Source organism: Scardinius erythrophthalmus (assembly GCF_964197995.2).
Source record: "Scardinius erythrophthalmus genome assembly, chromosome: 1".
In the NCBI taxonomy this organism is placed as follows: Eukaryota; Metazoa; Chordata; class Actinopteri; order Cypriniformes; family Leuciscidae; genus Scardinius; species Scardinius erythrophthalmus.
In genome coordinates, this window is record NC_138221.1 from 58,065,495 (window position 1) to 58,090,263 (window position 24,769).

At 38.2% G+C, this 24,769-nt stretch overlaps 1 protein-coding gene across 1 annotated transcript in view; it reads right to left on the reverse strand.

The window, feature by feature from the left end:
- Nucleotides 1-14,089, reverse strand: part of ppap2d (phosphatidic acid phosphatase type 2D) — a 38,026-nt gene extending 23,937 nt beyond the window's left edge. Inside the window, exon 1 of the mRNA XM_081373646.1 lies at nucleotides 13,486-14,089. Coding sequence (XP_081229772.1) covers nucleotides 13,486-13,675 — 190 coding nt within the window. The 5' untranslated portion in view covers nucleotides 13,676-14,089. The remainder of the gene's footprint in view (nucleotides 1-13,485) is intronic.
- Between the last annotated feature and the right edge of the window lie 10,680 nt (nucleotides 14,090-24,769).

Sequence of the window (24,769 nt, forward strand, 5' to 3'; positions counted from 1 at the left end):
ATGTAACAATTTATTATGTCAGGTAAATGTATCATGCCAATTTCATAATCAATTCAAAGATAATCGATACAAAACATCAAATGCTCTGGAATAAAGAGAAGAGATGCAACCCAACATTATACATGAAGCTGAGAGTCTTACTCTCAGCCTCACGGGCTAATCTGAAATACAGAAAGGCCCCGAACCCTTTGCTGCATTCCATTATATACACAGGACCTCTTTCACATGGAAACATGTGCTAACAATGGAAATTTGCATTCAGAGGTTACACCTTTTGGGGGTATGAGACCATTTGCCAGGAGACCACCTTCCTTTGTGTGCCAGTTATCCCTAAACTCTTAAAAACCGTATTACCTTTAGTTTTACTTATTTGGAAATGAGACATGTGTACCAGTCGCACTGAGACATTTCAAATTATACCAATATGTACAATACTCAATGATAATCATTCACATTAAAACTATGTATTTTCTTGGGTGAATTCAGGTGATCTGAGTATGAGAGAGAGGGGGTGAGGGATGAGGGAATGAAATGTAGATTAGGATGACTCAGAGGTGAGACTTTTGTCTCAGATGGTTAGTTTAAATGGTAATTTCCAGCAAGATCCTGTCTTCTCAGGGTCTGGTCACTCCTTAACCAGCCTGTCCGGCATTTTCTAATTTCTCAAGTCTTACAGGTGCAAACATCCCCAAATGCAGGTACTTCCGCCATTAGTTCAAGGAACTATGGAAACTTTCCTCCGGTTCGAAAGCCCTTTATAATGTTACTGAACCTTTTTAGGTTCATATGATGTCTCTAAACCTTTTTAAGTCCACATGCCTTTAAACCTTTTTAAGTTCCTATGATGTCACATAATCTTTTTAAGTTCCTATGATGTCACTGAACCCTTTTAAGTTCTGATGTCACTGAACCATTTTAAGTTCTCATGATGTCACTAAAACCTTTTTAAGTTCACATGATGCCTTTGAACATTTTTAAATGCCTATGATGTCTTTCACCTTTTTAATTTCTTGTGATGTTGTGAAATGTCAATGCATGATGTCAATGGATTTTTTTGATGTTTTCATCTTTGATGTCAATAAATCTTTTTGATCTTTTTGAAGTTCCTATGATGTCACAAGTCATTTTTAAGATCCTATGGGTATCACAAATTATTATTAAGTTCCTATGATGTTAGAAGAACTTTTAAAAATACTATGGCACAGAACATGGTCTCTTTTTTTGTGATTTTTGCCTATTTTTATTGGGACAGGACAGTAGAGAGTTGACAGGAAGTGAGGTGGGAGAGAGACGGGGGACGGGATCGGGAAAGGTCCACGAGCCGGGACTCGATCTCGGGCTGCCCGAGCACGACGGCACTACATGTCGGCGCACTGACATAGCCACAGGCGCCAACACCACAGAACTTTTTGAATTTCCCAATGATGGTAAAATACAACCAAGTACTCATGATGCCACAGGAGAATTGTTGCCTTGTTCTGACAGAACTAGTTTCCCCAGAGTAGGTTAGGCAAATTTGTACCTTGTAATTTCCCGTCTGAATGAAATGCATCATCAAATTCCATAACAAAAGCCAGGACAACAACTGATACCAACTGATTTCCTGATACCAAAAACTAACATGTTGATCTGATGATTCTGTACTGTAACACTGTGAACAAAGAACCACATGGCCAACTCAAGAACTCTGCTTCTTTGCTCAACCTAAGAAGCTGCCGTAAGAAATAACGCACGCCTACTGAGTTTAACAGTTCTGCTTTCTTATGTAGCACAGCCAACTTATATCCCCTTCAAGCATTTCTAAAAATGCTTCCTTCACACCCAAAAATAAAACGAATCTGTCAGGCAATGAGGTGATGGAGGGCAGAACCACAGGGAAAGATGAGTTGGAGCTTGCTTTTGAGATTCCCTCTCATCCCTCTCTGACCCCCTCCGCTAGCAAAGCTGCGTCTCTGGTGTTACTGTAGCCCAGTCCAGACATGTGTCCTCGGGCTGGGGGGGGGGTGGTTTATACAGTACTTCACCCCGTCTTACAACACACTGACTACGTTTACATGCAGCCAATAACCCGTTCAAAACCGGGATATTAGCAATAACACGGTCGCGCACGGCCATGTAAACACCCGGATATGCTCATATCCCGGTTTTTAAAAACCCGGATATGACGCCTGGGGTACCTCTTTTCTAACCCAAATATTTGGTCATGTAAACGCGTATCGGCATATCCCTGTCAAAAGGAACATTGATTTGTGTTCTGCGCATGTTCTATTCGCAAGGAATCTTGGTCTTTTGAGTAGAGACGGCGCATACAAAAACCGGCGTGCAGTATACCGGAAGTGAACCAGAAGTAGAGGTAAACATGGCGAGACGCAGCACAGCAACACACTTTTGGAGCGAGGAGGAGAGCGCAAACAAAGGCGATTGCTATCTGTCCCGAACTATTCATTATCCGCGTGCTGCTGCTGTTGTTGATGTCTTTGGATACAGGAAGAAGAATCGGAAATGACGCATATTGCGTCTTAAGGTTGTCCGTACGTCCAGACGCTAACTGTGCGTCGCCGTTTACATCGGGATATTGCCAATTCCATGTATACAGGAGTAACTCTCTCTGCTCACGCTTGTAAACGGGTTATTCCGAATGTTTCAGAAACCCAAATAGTGACCTTAACCCGACCATAACCCGAATATTAACAGTTTGTAAACGTAGTCACTGTTCACAGGAGACACCCAACAGCTGAGGGGGTCAGCGGTGCCTCCAGACTCTTAAAGAACATGTGTGTTTTAAGGAGGCTTTGTTGAGGCAGGTCAGTGAGTGAGATGGCTTGACAAAAGCTGATGCTATATTTTAACACATCTTAGGGGATCTGTCTGTCTGATGCAAAGAGGTACAGAAGGGTTACATTAGTTCACACGTTCATGTAATACGTTCCAGACAGGAACAGACAGGGCCGCATATTTTCGGTGCATCATTTTCAGTAGAGTTGTGGTAATTGTACTGCTAAGTGCCACTCATTTGCTCCTCTCTTGCAAAGAAACAGTGCAATCCTCTAATTTGTTGTGTCTCTCAGCAGGATTCACTCTGGTTTCCCTTCACTCATGAGGGAGACGAGCTGCTATCATACATCTCAGCCAGCACTGTCCTTTAACCTCTGACCTTTCAACCAAATCCATAACAACAGTATTAATCCACCAGCAAGCACACACAAATTCTCTCTCTCTCCGACGGCCCTGGGCGGTTTCCTCATTTAGAGCTGTAACCCTGTACGGCAGAGAGTTGGCAGGCTCCGGCAGGCTGCACTGGATCAGTGTTGAGTAGCTTAGAGCGAGTCTGATGCTAGACTAATGCACTTTAGCCAGAGGGGAGAACACAGACAGAGATAATGGCAGGGTGGTCTCTACGGTCATTTACTGAACAAATGAGAGAGGATTGTACAACTACACTCCCTCTGACAGGATGATTAGTTGCTAATAAAACAGGTGTTTGTGCTGTATAAATTATGGCACAAATGTTTGCTAAACTGAACAGGAATTAATTTAATAAAATCTAAAGATATGATTTATTGTAAGTTTAAATATTTCAGATTAATTTATTATAAATGCCCAAATATCCTCTAAATAAATAAAACATAAAACTTAAATAAAACATAATATAGGCTATGTAAAACAAACTAAATAACTCTGAATCAAAATATTTAACGTACAGATAGATATATATTGAATTAAAGCTAATTAATACAGACTTATAAAATATTTATTATTATAGAAAAAAAATCTGTAAAAAAAAAATATTTATTTTATATTTAGAATTTAGGCATCAACATTGTATTTATGTTTAGACCTTTAACATTTCACTTTATAACTATACACTCAGGATATATTAGATTATTTATTAGATAATCTATAGTTATTACAATTCAAATTTTATATTATTAATATAAGATTTACATTTATAAATTAATACATATATATTCAGGATTGCTTTTATATACATTTATATTTTTATTTACATTCTTATTCATAACATTTTATCATATCTAAAATATTTATTGATTGATTTTACGTACTTATTTTTACTTATATTTAGACTTGTATACAACTACATATTCAGGATTTATCCCTATAAAAAAAATAGAGGTTTTCAATTATTTATTAGATAATTAAAAGTTATTTACTTTAACATTTGAGATTTACATAAATAAATATAAATATAAATATAAATATAAATTCAGATCTATATATTCAGGATGATTTTTATACATATTTATAAAAGTATAATTTATTATAAAAAGGTGCAAAAAATGGTTTATTAGATGCATTTAAAAAAATGTATTTACATTTAAATTTTAGATTTACATTTATAAATTCTGATCTGTATATTCAGGGTGTATATTTTCATACATATTTATAAAATTAGATAATTTATAGTTATGTACATTTAAAATGTATAGATAGATAGATAGATTCAAATTTACATTTATGCATATACATTTTCTACTATATTATAAAGAAACATAATTGATGATTCTTATGCAGCCACATTGATTGAGCTATTAATGTCCAGAGAAGAGAGATGCATTTATCAACATGAATGAGCATGTGGAAACAGCAGACGTGCACCATGTGTTCATGAGCGCGTCTGAATGTGCTGCCGCCCACATAACTGACATGCTGCAGCGTGCTGCAATCTCACTGTCTCACTTGACAACTTTCTCTGCCAACTGAATGGAAACACAAGACATTTATACAAACGTACACTTTATACACACACACCTGCCTCACACTGACATACACTCCACTGGGTCCTTTGTAAGAGCACCTTTGATTAAATGCTGCATTTTGTGGCAGAGAAGAAAGGTGAAGGACAGAGAAGTGATAAACAGGAAGACGGCCTTCATTCAGGTACAGCCTCACTCCATCTGATAGGCCGTCCTCCTTGAAGAGATGCTTTACTCACTCAATGAGATGTTTACACACACACACACACACACACACACACACACACACACACACACACAAACACTGTCTTTTGCTTTGATGTCTCAGTCATTTCCTTTAGATCAGACCTGCGGGCGTCTAACCTGTACAAATCTGGTGAGGCACTCGGGGTTCTCACTCAGGGAACACTGAATCACTGAAGCAGAGCTAAAACCAAATCATTCACAAAACCACTACTGACAGTACCATTGCTCAGTGATGTTATCAGTGGCACACTTTTTTGATATGTTCATTATACTGAAAATGGTACACTTGATATGTGATATGTATATATGACTATAAGTGTTGTAAGTTGTTTCAAAAAAGCCCATGGTATTGCCATCAAGGCAGTATTGGGCAATTCCGCGCAAAACTGTCACATCCATAACGCCAACACAATGCTATGGTATTTAGTTGGCGTTATGGATGTGACAGTTTTGCGCGGAATTGCCCTCTTGATATATTGTACTTTGCTTAAACATTTCAATTGATTTGGAAAACACCTTAGAAATCCCCTAACAGCTGTGCAGAAACCACAGATTGACCTATCCATCCACACATTAACCCACTTATAGTGTTGGGTATCGTTTGAATTTTAACGATTCCGATTCTGCTTATCGGTTCGGTTTCTTATCGATTCCTTTCGATTCCAATAAGGTAAAAAAAACAAACATTTTTTTTAATATCATTCACATTTATCCTAAGTCTTATTGCAAAACATTTCATTGTAGCTGAATACCATCGAAACAAAAATCAACAGGCTAAAGAGCACTAGAACAAGCAACTATTGCCTATGGTTTAAAAATACCATAGCAAAAACAACTAGCCTAACTAACAGCCTATACATTTCAAGCATTATTAAAGACAAGTAAACATTCAATCATTAAAAAAGAACAAATAAATACAACTGAACAAAGATATGAATTAAATAAACAGTTTTAAGATTTTAAAGTACTCAGGTACAGAAACTGTAGTCAAATGTAAAATAACACTGCACTTTATAAATAAAATATGCATTACAAATATAGTTACAAAAGTTATTCAGTCAAGAACAACGGCAGCAGGAATCTAAGGCTGCATGGATCCAATATACTGTTTCACATGCGTTTTCTTTATCAACTGTTTACGTTCACTTAAGACAGACATAACCATTTTACGAGGATATTTTGACATATTTTTGAGTGTACTTGTCTGTTCTAGAAGTGAAATATCGCAATATAAAAATTTGACGATATGTATAGTTGATGTAAACAATATGATTTGCTATATAGAGTTAGTTTTAACCAAGGCTCTATTTATAAAGTATAATTCACCAGAAAATGTAAATTCTATCAATATGTACTCACCCTCATGTCGTTTCAAACCTAGAAGATTTTTGTTCAACTTCCAAACACAAATGAAGATATTTTTAATGAAACCTGAGAGATTTCTATCCCTCTATTTAAAGCCCATTCCTCTAAAACTTAAAAGACCCAAAACGAAATTTCAGTGATATTATTTAAACTACTAGCCTATATATAATGTTGAACATAATGTATAATAATGCAATAGGGAGATAGCGATAGTATCGAATTGTGATTAGTATCGAATCGTGACATGAGTGTATCGTTACACCCCTAGTCCGTTCAAGTGCAAAAAGATGCGGAAAATAACTCAGTATCGCACACTATACACAGTCTGAGAGGCAGCTTTGTGTGCACACGATTTGGATGTGTGCAGCACAGAAAACAGTCTTTTTGGGCTTGAATTGTTTAAAATTCACAGTCACTTTTTCTGTGAACAAGCTTTGGATGTGTGTGCAGCGCAGAAAACCACGCATGGGTCTTCTTGCACTTGAATGGTTTAAAATGACATCAAAATGTGAACACAGGAATCGTTAAACGGGATCCAAACGCACTTATCAAATCCACGGTTCTTGGAAATTTGAAACCGGTTCTAAAATGGAACTGGTTCTCGATACCAAACCTTATCCATCCATCCATCTATCCATCCATCTACCCACTTATCCATCCATCCATCCATCCATCCATCCATCCATCCATCCACCCACCCACTTATCCATCCATCCATCCATCCATTCACCCACTTATCCATCCATCCATCCATCCATCCATTCACCCACTTATCCATCCATCCATCCATCCATCCATCCATCCATCCATCCATCCATCCATCCATCCATCCATTCACCCACTTATCCATCCATCCATCCATCCATCCATCCATCCATCCATTCACTCACTCACTTATCCATCCATCCATCCATCCATTCACCCACTTATCTATCCATCCACCCATCCATCTACACACTTAATTATCCATCTATCCATCCACTTATCCATCCATCCAACTAGTATCATGATCTCTGTAAAGCCTATATTAAACCTTTTAAAATTTCAGAGAAAGAAAAGATAGTTTACCCTGACAAACTTTCCTTTCTAGTTCCAAAGTGAGATCTGGCACAGTTCTGTCCTGCAGCAAATTACAACCATATAAATTTGTTACCCAAACAACAATAAAAAAAAAATTGTGGTCAGCGCTAAATGCAGGTGTAAACAGGATCTAAAACATTTTCTGATTGGATCACTAAAATCATTGTGTAGAGTAAACGCTCTGTAAATCGAGTGAAGCTCGGTACTGTTCATACAGAATGCATTTTTGCATTCCACTGCACTACGTTTCCATTGTTTTTTCTATGTAAACATACACTAGACGGATGCCTAAAAATGTGCTGTTCGAAAAACATGGCACCTTCAAGAGTTCACACTTACATATGATTAGACATAGTATAGAATTTGCATATTTGGCATGCTGTCCGAGTCGAGCTCTGAATTTAGCCTGAACCCAGAGTACTCCCCCCACCCCCATCCCTGGCTGGGAAAAGAATAATTAAGAGTGAAGAGTTGGGGTGCAGGAGGGATGCTGGAAAACTGGAACAGAAGTAAATCAGCTATATATATATATATATGCCTCCTCTCATGCTGATTAGGTAGACTATCTGAACGTGCTCCTCTCGAACATTGTTAATAAAACGTCATTTAAAACGTCACACAAAAACGTGTTCAATGTAAATGACCCCTAACACATGATCGTTCTGGGACGTGTTGAGAGAAACTACACAACAAGCATTTCAAACTTCACTGCTTCATTTGCTTCTTTTCTCGGCGTGCAACATGGGTTCATTCATTTAATAGTATTCACCAGCCGCTTACAACTGGATCACTGAATACCCATCTTAATACCAGGTGTAAACCTGATCCTTACTGTTCACAGATTGTGAAATTGTCGAAGAGAGAGATAAGAAATCAGTATTGCTCGTTTCAGCATGCATTCTCACAACACACACACACACACACACACACACACACACACAGGTATGCCTGTGACCTTTCTTTCACACTTTCACCTTTGACCCAGCTCAAGCCAAAGGTACTCAAGCATATCTCCAGGGCAAGCATTTTTCTAAAACATCCTTATGCATCGCAGCCCGGCCGAGTGGAATGTACTGACAAAAGAGTTGCAGAGAAGCAGAGCCAAGTAAGTGATCGATCGTCTCAGCGTGTCTGAGCGCCTCAGTAAACAATCTACAGTGTTGTTTCCCACTGCTGATGTAGTCAGCGCTCACATTCACATGCGCAGCGAGAGTTTCTTACACAGATCCATCAAAGCTGCTCTTATTCCAGCTTTGTTGGACTTATTAAAAGTGGATCAGAATGCCGTGGCATGAATACCCTATTCACTGCTGAAAAAAACTATTACAACCCTTCAGCCTGCGATAGTCTCACGCTTCAAAAAGCAATAAGCCAGCAACAGTATGATGAAAGATACCAATGTTTAGTAAACATTCAAATGTATTAGTAATACAATTCAGAATCAACTTCTGCCAAGAATTTGTTGAATAGAAACAAGAACTAGAAACTTGTTGCATACAGTTTGAGTTGACTGTTGTGCCGTCATATCAGCTATTTTTTGCAGCGCCTTTGAAAAAAGTTAATCCAACTAGATTTTAGAGGCTTTATAATTTTAGATTATAATGGTTGATAAACTTACACCTATGACTGCACGTTCTATATTAATTAGCCAGTTGCTAAACAAATAATAATCTATAGCCAAACTGAATAGCCTAGATGTTGGTGGCTGCCAAGCACCAACAAACTTGGGGAATTATACAGAATTCAGCTGATGTTCTGTCCCAGGTCGTAGTCGCAGTCAGATTTTAGAGCCAAGTCTTTCATCCAAATGGAGAATCCAACAATTTTATCATCAAACAAGAAGTGTGTTCAAGTGTATTGAATGTGCGCTTGTAGTGTAATCTTAAAAGTATAGGCTAAATTTTAAAAAACAATACCTGCGGATAATTTTATATTAAAGGGATAGATTACCCAAAAATTCAAATTCTTTCATCATTTACTCACCCTCTTGTCGTTCCAAACTCGTAAGATATAAAACACAAATGTAGATATTTTAAATGAAATCTGAGAGCTTTCTGTCCCTCCATAGATGCAACTACCACTTTAATGCTTTAAAAAGTTCATAAAGAGATCGTAAAACAAATCCATATGAATTGAGCGGTCTAGTCCGAATTTCCTGAAGAGTCTTGATCGCTTTATATGATGAACAGATTGAATTTAGGCTTTTATTCACATATAAACACTCAACTCACACATCAGTTGTGGTAAACTGAAGCTAAAGCATGTTTGCTTGACGTGCAAGAACCAATGAGGATCATTCTCATGTTACGCATCACGTTTGAGCTTCAGGAAGAACCAATGAGGTTCATTCTCATGTTACGCATCACGTTTGAGCTTCTGCAAGAACCAATGAGGTTCATTCTCGTGTTACGCATCACGTTTGAGCTTCTGCAAGAACCAATGAGGTTCATTCTCGTGTTACGCAGCACGTTTGAGCTTCTGCAAGAACCAATGAGGTTCATTCTCATGTTACGCATCACGTTTGAGCTTCTGCAAGAACCAATGAGGTTCATTCTCGTGTTACGCAGCGCGTTTGAGCTTCTGCAAGAACCAATGAGGTTCATTCTCGTGTTACGCAGCGCGTTTGAGCTTCAGCAAGAACCAATGAGGTTCATTCTCGTGTTACGCAGCGCGTTTGAGCTTCTGCAAGAACCAATGAGGTTCATTCTCGTGTTACGCATCACGTTTGAGCTTCTGCAAGAACCAATGAGGTTCATTCTCGTGTTACGCAGCACGTTTGAGCTTCTGCAAGAACCAATGAGGATCATTCTCACGTTACGCATCACGTTTGAGCTTCTGCAAGAACCAATGAGGTTCATTCTCGTGTTACGCAGAACGTTTGAGCTTCATCAAGAACCAATGAGGTTCATTCTCATGTTAAGCAGCACGTTTGAGCTTCTGCAAGAACCAATGAGGTTCATTCTCGTGTTACGCAGCACGTTTGAGCTTCTGCAAGAACCAATGAGGATCATTCTCACGTTACGCATCACGTTTGAGCTTCTGCAAGAACCAATGAGGTTCATTCTCGTGTTACGCATCACGTTTGAGCTTCTGCAAGAACCAATGAGGATCATTCTCGCACGTCAAGCATGTATGGTTGAGCTTTAGTTTATCTTCACTGATCAATGTTTATATGTGAATAAAATATTGTGTACTAATGTATAATGTGTTCTATCTGTTCATCATATAAAGCGATTGTGTCTCTTCAGAAAATTTGGACTAAACCACTCGGCTCATATGTATTATAGTTTTATGATCTCTTTATGAACTTTTTGAAGCTCTCAGATTTCATTGAAAACATCTTCATTTGTGTTTCGAAAGATGAACAAAAGTTTTACGGGTCTGGTATTGGTACTATTTAAGTACACTTTTGTAGTGGTAGGCTACTATTTAAGTACACTATTTTAAGTGCACCATGTAATAATGTAAAAATTAAAAGATTTACTTTAAAGTATATTTTAAATAATTGTTCTATAAATTGTTAAATAAATCATCTATTTGCATGCTTTATAGAAGTTTGAATGTACTAAATTGCAACTTCACCATTGCAAATGTGTAATGAATAATGTATTTAAACACGACAAATAAGTCTCAATATAAATGCCATTTAAAGTATAGTTTAGATAATTCCTTTTCAGTAAATTTTTCAGTACACTTAAATAATAGAAGTAATTATAAAATTCATATCAGGACAGGATGTACTCAAGGCCTAATTAATTGGGTCAAAAAAGTTCTCTAAAGTTCAACTTATTGCTTTCAATATAAATTTTAACTTTTTTTATTTAATTGCGATTAACATGCAATTAAATGTTCGAAAACATTACATTCAGTTCATACTTAAGTATATAATATTGTTTCCATAATAAGTACACTTTTTAAATGTATGCTAAAGTCTACAAAAATGCAGTGTATCTATACTTAAGATGAATAAGGTAAAAAATGTTAATACGCTCTGAATGTTTGACAGTTGTAACAAATGTCAGGAGGAAGTCACACAACCTCCATGTCCGTCAAAATTGGGAAATGTGTTTATGCTGGTAACCACAGAGAGCAGTCGCAAATGTCCTCGTCCCTTAACACGCAATCATGCCTCATCCCACAGCATAGTTCCTCTCCGCTCTCCTCTCCTTTCTCCAGTCTGTCATCACATGGTTATATGAACTTCTCTATGGATTAATCCAGTAATGCACTGCTGAATGCATGACTGTAACGTCATAATGCAGAAAGTGACAGTTACTGTAGTCAAAGGTGGCTCTCTCTGTGTGACATTTCCTCCATAAACCTCAAGCGGTGCTACTAGACACGTCACGTTTCTAAAAACAGATTCTGTGGGACAAGGACTTTCACCTGGAGGCCAAGAGCAGTTCCTACAGTAAGTCTTGTGTGAGTAGCGCAGTCAGGCCGGTGAAGAACTTACTGTAACCTGTCTGTCTGCCTGGACAGGTTCTATATGGCACACCAAAAACAACGACATGAAAAACATAATTAAGGTGTTTTTCCACTTATCCCGGTTGTGAATGTTGTTATGACACATAAAATCATCTGAAACTGACGGGGTGTGCACTAGCAGCTTTGCATAATTAAGTAAACGTGTCAACAAACTAACAGGACAACATTTTTCCAGGATTTGTGCAGATGAAAAGGTCTTTTTGAATGTGGTATATGGAGACTTTACACTTTATAATAACGTTTGTTACGTCATGAACAAAATGTGTGATGTGCAATCAGTTAGAGTAGTCTAGATTCAAATATGAAATTTTTTAAATGAAATTTCTTTAGAAACTGACACTATTTTGAATGTCCACTAAGCTTCCTACAGCAAAACTTGTTTTAAGTGTGTTACATCTAAATTAACTGGCTTTGATTTTATTTTTTAATGGCAATCAATCTGACTGCATTTGTTTGAAATAAAAAATGAAGGGTCTGATCAGAAGCAGTGCCTTTCAGTAAAAATTGTACAGTTAAGGCTCGTTCACACCAAGAACAATAACTATAAAGGCACACTATAACAATTATACCAATGGAAAACAACATTCTCTTTATTCTAAGTGTGTGCTGCAGTTTTGCCATCTATCACTTTAAAAGCCGTCTAAAGCAGGATGGATTCTGATTGGCTGTAAATGTTTTTGTTATTGATCAGCTGGGGAAAAAAATGTGATTCCAGTGATATTCTCTATGCTGTTATTGTTATACTTGAGGTGTGATCTCTGCTATTCTTTTACATTTAGAACGATTTGTAAAACTATATATTTTTTATTGTTATAGTTATCCTTTGGTGTGAACAGCCCTTTACACCTTTTTTTTTACAGTGCAACTAGCCTAATTCTGTTTTAATAAAAGTTACAATAAAGTATATTAGGTGAAACAAAGTAAACAACACAACCATTTCAGGCCATCTGAAATGAAAAGGCAGTTTCACTTTTCTCTGGAGAACTGCTTGTTTCCATGGATACGGCTGAATTTCCCAGGAAAAACTTTCCTGCCAACTCTAAACTGAAAACACACACACACACACACACCACGTGCGTAGAGGTTATGAACTTATTATTTTCCCTTTCTGAGCTCTGATTTGGCCTTTGAGTGGATTATTTGGATGGAGCGACTTTGGATTCCTCCACTTTTGAAATGTTGTTCCCATGTCAACTTTTGACATCAACATATTTTGTGAAGATGTCAAAAACTTTTCTTCTTTTTTTTTTATATTATGAGGAAAACAGATGAAGTGGATGTTCCACAACCTGCAAAGCCCTGCAATAAATCTGTTGTGTTGCTTTCTTTGCATATGAGGGGAAGGGTGGAAATAAAATACATAAGCTTGGCAACAATAACATTAGGTTACTACACTATAAAGCTTAACAGATGATCAGTTCATGTACTTTCTAATAGAAATGTCTTTGATTTGACCGGCTAATGAAAGTAGCCTAATTATAGTGTAACCCAGTTACTTGCACTTTATGTAAATATATAATAGCATGTCATTATGTCCTTAACATCAGAGTGAAAGTTATTACAAAGTGTCATACAGCATTGTTTCTCTTACCCACGAGCAGACAGAGGACGTCCAGCCCGACCAGCATCTTTCTGCTGGAGCACTGAACCGTATCCACGGGTTCCGCGGGACTCGGGATGTGTTTGGTGCCGTTTTCCCTCGCTGTGTCTCCGGATCCACCGTGATCCGCCAGCCGCTGCTGGAGCTCCGCGTTACTGTTCACCGAATTCAACTTCTGCATGTTGTCCGCTTAATTCAACACTTGTGCCGGATTTACTGTCCTTCACAACCTCAGTAAAGCCAATCTGACAGGTTAGGAACACGGTTAACTTGAACTTTTTTTGAATCTTCTGAATGGTTTAGTTTAAAATCCAACAACAAGCGCACGTGTGGATTACGAATATAGAAATGTACACACGTCTTAACTAATGAATCGATCAGACTTGTACAGATATCCTGGTCTGCTCTCTTTTACACGAGAAATCCTTTCTCCAGCACTTTTGAAAAGTTTCGGCTGCAGTTTGGCCATCATCATCTGGACATGATGGAGAAAAACACATTCCTGAAAACATATGTCAGTCAAAAGTTTGTCATCCTCTGGGACTCCCCATGTCAAACTCTTCTTTCTTTCCCCAGCCGAGAGCAAACTTGAAGCGGATCGTGTTTTGATTTGTGGGTATTAGTGTCATTCCTCCGCCCTCTTTAGGGCTGGCTCAAAACCTAGTGAGCTGACTATCCAGGCAGCATTTTGGGGTTATACGTGCTCCGGACGCGGGAAAACTTGCAAACCGGAAAATAATAATAATAATAATAATAATAATAATAATAATAATAATAATAATAATAATTCGGGCGTGTTGTATTTTGGCGCAATATAGAACAATTAGCCAAGTGTTAACTATAGTAACTATAGTTCTATAAAAAGCACTGTTTGCGTAATAGGTGTAATTATGATAAAGTGATAAATAATATCATTAGTAGGCCTATTTTTCTTAACGAAAAGCGCTCGAGCAGTCCAGTTGTGTTATTTGCCTCCAGGTGACAGCCAATTCCGTTGGTGTCTCATTTTGAAGGCTGCGCCCTCCGGAAGTCACATTAGTCGTCGAGGATGTCTCATTTAAAGTCACAATGAAATCAAAATCCTTTTTTTTTTTTTTATGGAATATATTGCATTTGTTTTGTTTTTTGTATTCTGTGCACATTTAAAAAATAAATAAAAAAATAAAAATAATAATTATCAAAATAATTCCCCTGCCTCTTGCTCCGACTGCGTGCTTACTGGCGCGAGGGCGGGACAACCTGTCACTCACATTAGATTAACCAATAGCAAACCACAACCATCCAAACAATTCCCCATTGACAAAATCAAGTCCTGCCCTAAAGTTTTTTCTTGTTTGAGAAGCCATTTCACTCAAAAAGCTGACATACCTCACAATAGGGAAGAAAATATTAACTTTTGTTTCATGCCTACTTTAAGAAAAGTAACCATTATAAAATTGACTGCTATTCCTCCTGAGGCTGTATTATCTTACTTTGCAGTGTAATGTAGGCTACTTTTCTTAAATGAGACAGCCTCAATGCCATATACGGCAGACATGTGACCTAAAGAGGGTGCAACCTTTCGAAATGAGACATGGAGACATGTTTAGGTCAAGTGAACATTAGCTATGACTAAAGGCACAGTCATACATTATCATCATGAACCCATGAAAGAATTTCTTTTGAAATTACTGGATTTTGCACACGAGAATTGAAGGATCACTGAAGGATGACAAATATGACCATTAATGCACCATTAATTGTTATTTGACCGCTGTTGTTACTAAACATTTGAAACTCCATATCTGTAAAAAATAAATATAAATATAGGCTAAATAAAAATAACATACATATATATATATATATATATATATATATATATATATATATATATATATATATATATATATTTTTTTTTTTTTTTTTTTTTTTTAGAGGAGTTCGAAGAGCCATTGATTTGCATACTGTTCTCTAGCACATACATCCTTGTAAACACCCCTTATAGCATTTTGCCATTAAATGCTGTCCATGTAGGCAGCCCACGGGGAAATGAGGCTCAACCTTTCTCCTTCTCTTTCTACTTTCCTTCTTTTTAATGACACCAGCAAATGTTGCCTTTCCTTGTCTTTCAACTCCAGCTCTAAAGCACTGATCAGCTGATCTTTTTCTTTTTCATTAAATGGCGACCATAGAAAAAACCTGTCAGACATTTGTCTTGATGCCATAAAAGAACCATTTTGGGTTTCCTGAAGAACCTTTCAGTCAACAGTTCTTAAAAGAACCATGTTTTTCTTAGTGTGATATGAACATTTTAATAATCTAAAGAACCTTTCTGCACGATAAAGAACCTTTTGTGCAGTGATAAAATTCCATGGATTATAAATGTTCTTCATGAAACCAGTTGCCAATAAAGAACTTTTAGTTTCAGAAGTGTACAGCATAAATTACAATAATATATAGGCTGATATTTAATGTAGGCTAATTAAAAAATACAACATCGTATAAAGCCTGTCTGTAAGGGTTTCTTGAAGACATATCAACGAAGTTCTCAATTATTTGCAGGTCTGGTGAACTTTGGAGAATTGGGAAATACTGCCATCTGGTGAGTTTTAACAATGACATTTTCCATCCGATCCAGCAGAGTCTGGCTGTGCCATCTTAACTCCGGTTCACATCGACGATTATTAAATAGCTGATCGGTGAGTGTCACACTGTTGTCCACACCCTTCTTACAATTATTTTCTCATGGATTACAAAAACCAACCGTGCTTTAAATGCAGACAAAGTGTCTGTGATTAATATGCAGAAAAGCCCCTTTCTTCTAGGATGCAACATTTGTGATGTGGATCAAATGATGTTATTTATACAGTCACTTCCATTCCAACGATGTCTCTTCCACTGAACCCTCGTACATGCAAAGCATCACATAATGTGTGGAAATGTTTTAAGACCTGTAGATGGAGACAAACAAACATTTTTTTCAGAAAGTGTGCTTACACGCTCAAGAAATTTGTCTTCATGACACAAAAAAATATAACTACTCATAGATAATAAAATATTTACATAATCGGCATATTTGTGATATTTACATCAGGGTGCTATTTACCAAGAAGGCCATTTTTTCAGCCTTATAAAATGTATGCATTATTTTTCATGTCAAATTCTTAAATTTGATCAATAAATTTAGTTATAATAATAAGATATAGGGCTGATACCAATCAAATTAAATAATTTACACTGCAAAATTACAACTGCAATAAATAATGTTATGAGATTAATGGTTTAAATAAATGTTTGAATAAACAAAAACAAAAACAAAAAAAAATCCAATGATACTTTTAAACATGAAACTAAACCGCCAATAGGTGGCAGCAAGTGACCGTCTTAATGAGTGAGTCATTGAATCATTCGTTCAAAACGCTGAATCATTCAGTAACAAAACACAGAGTGTTGCTTTCCTTTGGAACTATTTTTGTTGGTGAAATAAAAACCCCAAAGTCAATTTTGTGTCTAAAATGTAAGTAACTTAATATTAACTACTGAACAATAAAATCAATGTAACATTTGCTATTGTGACAATATTCAGGAAAACAGCTCCCTTAGCCATGTTATGTTACTATTTCATATGTTCATATGTTTGCATATAAAAAAAAAACTCAACATTTTACCCCAGTATGTTTCTTCTGTAGGGTTTCCTGTGTGTACTGTTATGCTCATTTATTTTGATCCATGACTTTCTCCATGAAAGTCTCTCACAAAGAGACAGGCAGGGCGAGCCTCAACAGCGCAACCTTGTTACCAGAAAAACACTATCTATTTTCAGTCGTTATCCAAACACAAGACACCTGCTTAACTTAATCAATGATTATGGAGACAAATTAACTGAAGAACTGAGGCACGCAGAAATACAAAAAGAACGTATAGAAACAGAATAAGGGGTTTAATGTAATACATGTTACATTAAACCCCCCTCCTGGAAAGGTGCGTCCTCGCATTGTATAAATTCCAACTGAGGAGTGAGGGCAGGGGCTCTGGAGCGGGATGTGAAACAGGAGAGAGAGAAAAAAGTTTGGGGCGAACCAAACAGTCCATGGGGGAGTGGAGGGAGGAGCCAGGAGCAGGAGGAGCCAGATGGTCACCCATAGTCCAGTCAGGATGAAGCCCCAGGGTGAAGTCGAGGGAGGGAGGAGCCATGGTGTTGACTTGGCTGAAGACACCCTGGGGACGACTGATGGAAATGAAGCCACCGGAGCATCCGAGGTGGAATCAGGGAGCCTGAAAACTGAGGCGGAGCCGGTGGGACTGAGGACGAAGCCGGAGCCAGGGGGAAGACGGAGCCAAAGGTGCAGGCAGGACGACGTCTGATCAAGGCAGAGCTGGTGGGACGAGGGAGCACTGTGGAGCTATGAGGACAACAATTTCTGGTGGAGCCGAAGTAGGGAGGACCCAAGGTACAGCCGATATGTCGACAAGCCACGGTTATTCGTAGGTTAGGGAAGAGGAGGTGGGAGAGAGAGGCTGGGAGGGAGCACAGGGAGCACAGGCAACATAGGCTGGGCAAAACCAGCTGAGAAACAGGAGACTCAGGGCTGGGCGAGACCAGCGGGGGTGGGAGAAACAGGGAAATATCTTCCTCAAACACCTCCAAATTACTTATAACAATAATAATTTATTACAGTGCTTTTCTGGGTACTCAAAGCGATGTACATACGGAAGGGGGAATCTCCTCAACCACCACCAATGTGCAGCATCCACCTGGATGATGCGACGGCAGCCATACTGCGGCAGAATGCCCACCACACACCATCTTATTGGTGGAGAGGAGACAGAGTGATTGAGCCAATCAGTATATGGGGATGATTAGGAAGCCATGATGATGGACAGAGGCCAATGGGCAAATTTGGCCAGGATGCCAGGGTTACACCCCTACTCTTTTTCGAAAGACATCTTGTGATTTACAGACCACAGAGAGTCAGAACCTCGGTTTAACGTCTCATCCGAAGGAGGGTGCTTTTTGACAGTATAGTGTCCCCATCACTATACTGGGGCGTTAGGACCATAGATATCATATAAAGGCTAGATGTCTTAAGGCGGAGTCACTTCCGGCATCACCGGCGGCCATCTTACCACAGGGCTCTGTGAATTAAGGTGAGTGATCAGCATGCACACAAATCCTCTTATCTCGGTGAAATCTGGACGGATTTACAAACGGTTTGGTTTCTTACAAACGTCATTACCGTGGCTATAATTCTTTCATATGGAAGTCCATTTGTATAATTTTTCATATGTATGCAGTGTCATAGCTACATCTCTGACGTTTATAACAAACCAAATCGTTTGAAAATCGGTAGAAAATTGAGCAAGTTATGGTTATTTAAAAGTACATGCACCATGTTACGAGTGAGCGAGCACCCTGTCGTAAGATGGCCGCCGTGTGCGGACGTCGACCTCCATTGGCCAGCAGCGCGGAAGAGACATCTAGCCTTTATATGATATCTATGGTTAGGACCCACACAGACCACATGGTGAGCGCCCCCTGCTGGCCTCACTTACACCTCTTCCAGCAGCTACAGGAGGTCTCCCATCCAGGTACCGACCAGGCTCAGCCCTGCTTAGCTTCAGTAGGCAACCAGCCTTGGGCCACATGGTGATATGGCTGCTGGCTGCATACATCTCCATGACGGTGGGGTTGTGGGCGTGGTTTCCCTCCATACCCTCAAACTCCACAAGAACTCCCTCAGTGATGCACAGTGTTGCAGACACACACACCTGGTCAGACTCTCCATGTGGCTCAGGCTCCGGGGCGAGGTGTCTTCCCATCCTCCTTGCAGGCTCAGGCTAGTCCATTGTGGCAGGCCAATCTTCACAGTCTGCGGTGGGCTCTTGCATTTCTGACATTGTAGCCCCTTTCACGCAGAGATTCTGGAATACACGGATAAAGTGACCCGAATTTGACCCGGGTTCGTTTGATTTTTGGTTCATTCACACTGCCACTGATTTTCCAGAATCAGAGAGTGCAATCACACACAACCCGTAAAAATCCTGTAAAGACACGTGACATCGATGTGACTTGTAATGTCTCAGCAGCGTCTTAAGTTTGCTTATGAGCTGCGATTTCTCTCTCGAGAAACCACGCTTGTGCATTTTCTTCTCTGATTCAATCATAAACTTGCGCATTATGTACCGTTTCACAGCTGGCGAACGATCCCGGCTTCAGCGTCATCACTACGACACGGCATTATTACAGCTTTCGTTCACACAGCGCACGTTCCGGGACTGAACACGGCAATGTTACTAGGTCCCCAACCCGGCATCAATCTCGGCATCAATCCCGGGTCGTGTTTGCGTACACACAGAAGGCACTCTGGCAATTTGCCGGCAATTTCCCGGGTTCAAAGCGCTGTGTGAAAGGGGCTAAAGTGTTCTTTAAAATTGAGCCAAGAACTATAGGGTTCTATTTAGAACCACAATTAACCTTTTTTTCCTAAGAGTGATGTTTTCAGTCATAAAAACGTCAGGACTACTTGTGCTGCAACCACTGATGTTTTTTTTTTTTTGTGTGTGAAAATGAAAACTGAATGTACATTTCATATGTAAAGTGATGATTTGGCATGGGAATATCTGATACTTATTAAAAGATTAAATCCCAGAGCCTGGAGAAGTGAAGGGATGGTTGTGTGTATTAAGTAGTCAGTAGTATTAAAATTACAGCAGTAAATCCATCCTGAGCAGGATTAATGTCACACTTTGACACCATATCTCACCTTCAAAATCCCCCAAGGGCTTATTTCATCTTTTAAAACATGCCATCTTTAGTTGTTCCATTGAAAGCCTTTTCAAAGTAGTTTTACACTGTTGCCTAGTTCATAAGATCATTAGGTGTAATGTCAGCACGGTCAGTTGGTAAAGGATGGAAATTGAGTAGGAGAGCGAAAGGTCAGTTGTATTTGATCATGTTCACGCAACAATTTCCTATCCCCTCCGCACATCTCAGGTCTGAACTTCCTCTAGCTGGGCAGAGGTTCTCACCCACAAGACTGACCAGTCACTAACGCCGACCCGACCAAGCATGGAGTCACTGGATGACCTTATCTTTGAAATATGCCTTTGTGTCTCTTTCGGTTCCTCTCAATCAAACACATAAGAGCAATGGTTCCTCTTTTGATTTTCTTTGTCACTGATTTATTATCTCACCCAAGGCTTTAAAAAGCTAAAGCTGGGAAAATCTCTTGTGGCTTTGGAAAGTGTTGATATTTCATCATTTCTCTTTTTCTGGTTTATTGGTTTACTATTTTCCTGCAGGTGTTTCCTTTATCTGGCTTATGACAAATAGCAAGAGTCCTTCATATAGAGCAACTTTCACAGGTAGACCACAGCCTGGAGCTCACAATATATATAGTCAACATATACATGCCCAGACAACACACCAACTTATTTTTTCTGTGACATAGTTATTACATAGTTATTACATGTTTGCAGTTATAAAACTTCACGTGACATGATTAGCAGAAATTCTTCCAAATAAAATGAATTATGCCACCGCTGAAGGTGGATCAGCTAGAGAATATTACTAATTTGATGGTTGTTTATTACTATAATCATTTGTCAATTTTCATATTCAGGCTTTCTGCATGATCTGGGTCACAGGGGAAAACCACAACTGGGTCATATCCATAGATGTGTAAGAACATAAAGCTTACATGCGCGTTTTTAATGCTTTTTACTCATTTTATGAGTTTACTCATCTTCATAAAATGGTATATGTAGCCAACCGTGCGAGTCCAGATCACTTTGCACTTGACTGAGTGGATCTCATGAAACTTATCAAGGATAAATCTAGCGCATTTTATACCTCAAAATAACAAGGAGAATTTTTTTTTGTGCTTTATTAGAAAGCTAATCAGAAAAATTAAGTGTATTTTCAGAACCATTAAAATGTTATGATGTTTTAATCAAAATTATTTACCTCAAAATATCTAATTCTCAGCATGTTAATGTCAAAAAAGGATACATTTAAATTGAAATATTTACAGCATACATATCATGCTGCTATTTATTAATTATTGTACTGTAATTAATTTATCAGATTTTTAAATATGATTTCTTACTGTAATGCAGGTAAAAAGAGATTTGCATTATTATTCAATTAAATTATTTTAAAGAATTAGATCAAAGAATCCTGGAATAAAAGTATTTGCAGGAAAATATTGTGCAGCACAACTGTTTTCAATATTGATAATAATCAGAAATGTAGAGCATCAAATCAGCATATTAGAATGATTTCTGAAGGATCATGTGACACTGAAGACTGGAGTAATGATGCTGAAAATTCAGCTTTGCCATCAAAGGAATAAATTACACTTTACAGTATATTCAACTAATTTTAATTTTAATAACATTTCACAAATTTATTGTTTTTACTGTATTTTTGATCAAATAAATGCAGCATACAGTACTTCTATTCAAAACAATACAGATTTTACCACTAAATTTGAACGGCAGTGTTTTCATGTTTCATCCTTTCACTTATTCTCCAATGTCGTATTAGTATGGATATCAGAGATTTATACGATCGACATTATACGATCGACATTCTGTTATTGTTACCACACACTGAAAAAAAAAAAAAAAATGCTGTTCTTACTTAGTATTTTTGTCTTGTTTCCAGTCCAAATATCAAACATTTCTTAAATCAAGATGCATTTACTAGATGAGTAAAATGACATGATATTATGTCCTGTTTTCCGGCGGAATTAATCAAAATTAAGTGAGTTGATGCTTAAAAAAAGCTCAATTATCTGCCAATAGGGTAAGAAAAAAAATCTTAATTCAAACAGAAACGAGATTATTTTTCTTACCCCACTGGCAGATAATTTTGCTTGTTTTAAGCAAAAACTCACTTAATATTTATTTATTTTCTTAATACTTAATATTGCATGTCATTTTACTACTTTAGTAAATGCATCTTGATGCATCTTGAAATGTTGGATATTTGGACTGGAAACAAGACCGTTTTTGCAGTGCATGTCAGAACATGTTTAATCAGAATAATAACATATGCAGAAGATAAATGCAACACATAAAGTTTAGCTCTGGTCTGATACGGTGTGGTTGTTGTGTATTCCTATATATATTCTTAACATGTCAGAACAAGCTCACTTTGACCACTGAACAAGTTACGGCAAGAAAAACGAATATACGAAACCTACACCTGTAAACAACAGCACAGTATATGGTTAAGTACAGGTCTAACGTAGTGCGTCACATGTGGTGTACAGAATGTGATGGTTTTGTATAGTGTAAAAACTCCCAGCAGTCTATTAAAGGGACTGTGACACCTGCTTCCCTCCGGTTGACAGCGAGTAGGAGGGCCTGTCCCTGCCCAGGCGAGAGATGTTTCGCATTGCACATCACCCATGCTTTAGGGGAAAGTACACTATACAGCACTCCTCTTGGACATCTGCTGAGAAACTCTAAACAGGAACACAGACACTCACAGAACACAAAGCCATCGTACAGGAAGCTTGACACATTCTGAGGTTTGTCTACGGGCCAACCAGAAGACGAGAGAGGTGGAGGCCACGCTCATTCGACATCATCAATCCCAGCCTCACCAGTGTTTTCACCTCAGTTCGCTCACTCTTCTCCTGCACTGACGCTGTCAGGCATCATGTCTCTATCTGCCGAGTACTGCAGTGATAAAACGGGTGACAGGGGCGGCGGTGGTGGGGCTCTGGCCCATCAGAGGAGGCTGATCCGGGGATTGCTGGTTTGGGCCATCCTGCTCTCTCTAGGCCTGGCCGCGTCAATAACTCTGCACTTCATCGATAAACCACAGGTATGGATGAGATCTATAATCTAAGTTCATGTTCATTTTATATACAAGCTGCTTCAACCATGTCTATGAAGTGGTTGTGTCTATGTCTATGAACAACTGAAATGCATCCTGCTCACTCTCAGATAAAAAAGGTACAAAAGCTGTCACTGGTGGGGTACTCTTTCCAATCTTATTTAGCCCGAAAGGGTTCATATTAGTACCTTAAAGGTACCCTAAGGTGTACATATGGTACATATTAGAACAAATGGTAGAACAAATGTAGAATGTTTTTTAACAAACACAATATTAAATGAATATTGAATCAAAAACTGTTAAGAAAATGATAAACGTAAATTCAGGCAATTGTTTCTAGAGCTGTTGTGTATTGTGTATCTGGTGGGATATAGTCAGACCACAGCGGCTTGCTTACTCAAAACCACAGATGAGGGGAACGCAGATGTGTGTAATCACAACAAACTCATATTTAGAGACAGGACAGATTCAAACAGATAAGCTGAAATACATATATAACTTTTATATAAAGTGTTTGGGCACATAAAAAAATGCTTCTAGATGTCAGAAATGTAAACTGAACTTTATAGGTGTTTTTGGTGATTTTTAGTGGATGTATGAAATACTAGTGGATTTACAGGTGTAGACTTCATCACATTCACTATCAATATTACAGTAAGTTACAGTAAGTAAGCATGCGATGACCATAAAAAAAGCTGAGTCTTTGTTATGCAGTTAACCGAACAGCTCATTTAGTGCCAATGTGGAAACTCAGTATATGTCAGTTTTGATTCTGCTGCTCAGTATCAATCATCACTGTTCTTTCCAGCGAAGTGGAGAGATCTGAATTTGCCGAAAATGCTTCTGTTTGTCTGATAAGACATGAGACCTGTGGTTTCATGCCAGTTGGAAGGTCAAATATGGTTACCACATGAACATGTCAAAACATGTTCTGGCTGCCCAACGAACAATTTAGTGCAAGAGAAAATAAGAAACGAAACATTCTGTGACATACTGTAGTTGATAGAGATCAGCATCTGATGCAATTACAATTTCCCATCATTTTTGAGTCACAGTTTTTTCATATAAAGGAACTATTTTTTTTTTACACTCTTAAAAGGTTCAAAAAGAGGCTTTGCGCAACAATGCCATACAATAACCATTTTGGGTTCCCCAAAGAACCTTTCAGTAAACAGTACTTTTTTGGAAAGAACATTTAAAAAAATCTAAAGAACCTTTAGCGGAATGGAAAGCTTCCGTGGATGTTTCTTCATGGAATCATAAATGCCAATAAAGAACCTTTATTTTTAAGAGAGTGATTGTGCTACAAAAAAATAAAACGTAAGAAACTATCCTTTTCGGGTAACTTTTAGAAGGTTATAGGATTGTCTATAGGATTTAACTGGTGGTTTAACTCAAAAGTAACACCTATAAGATATGAGAACCTGATTCTGCTGTTTGAAAATG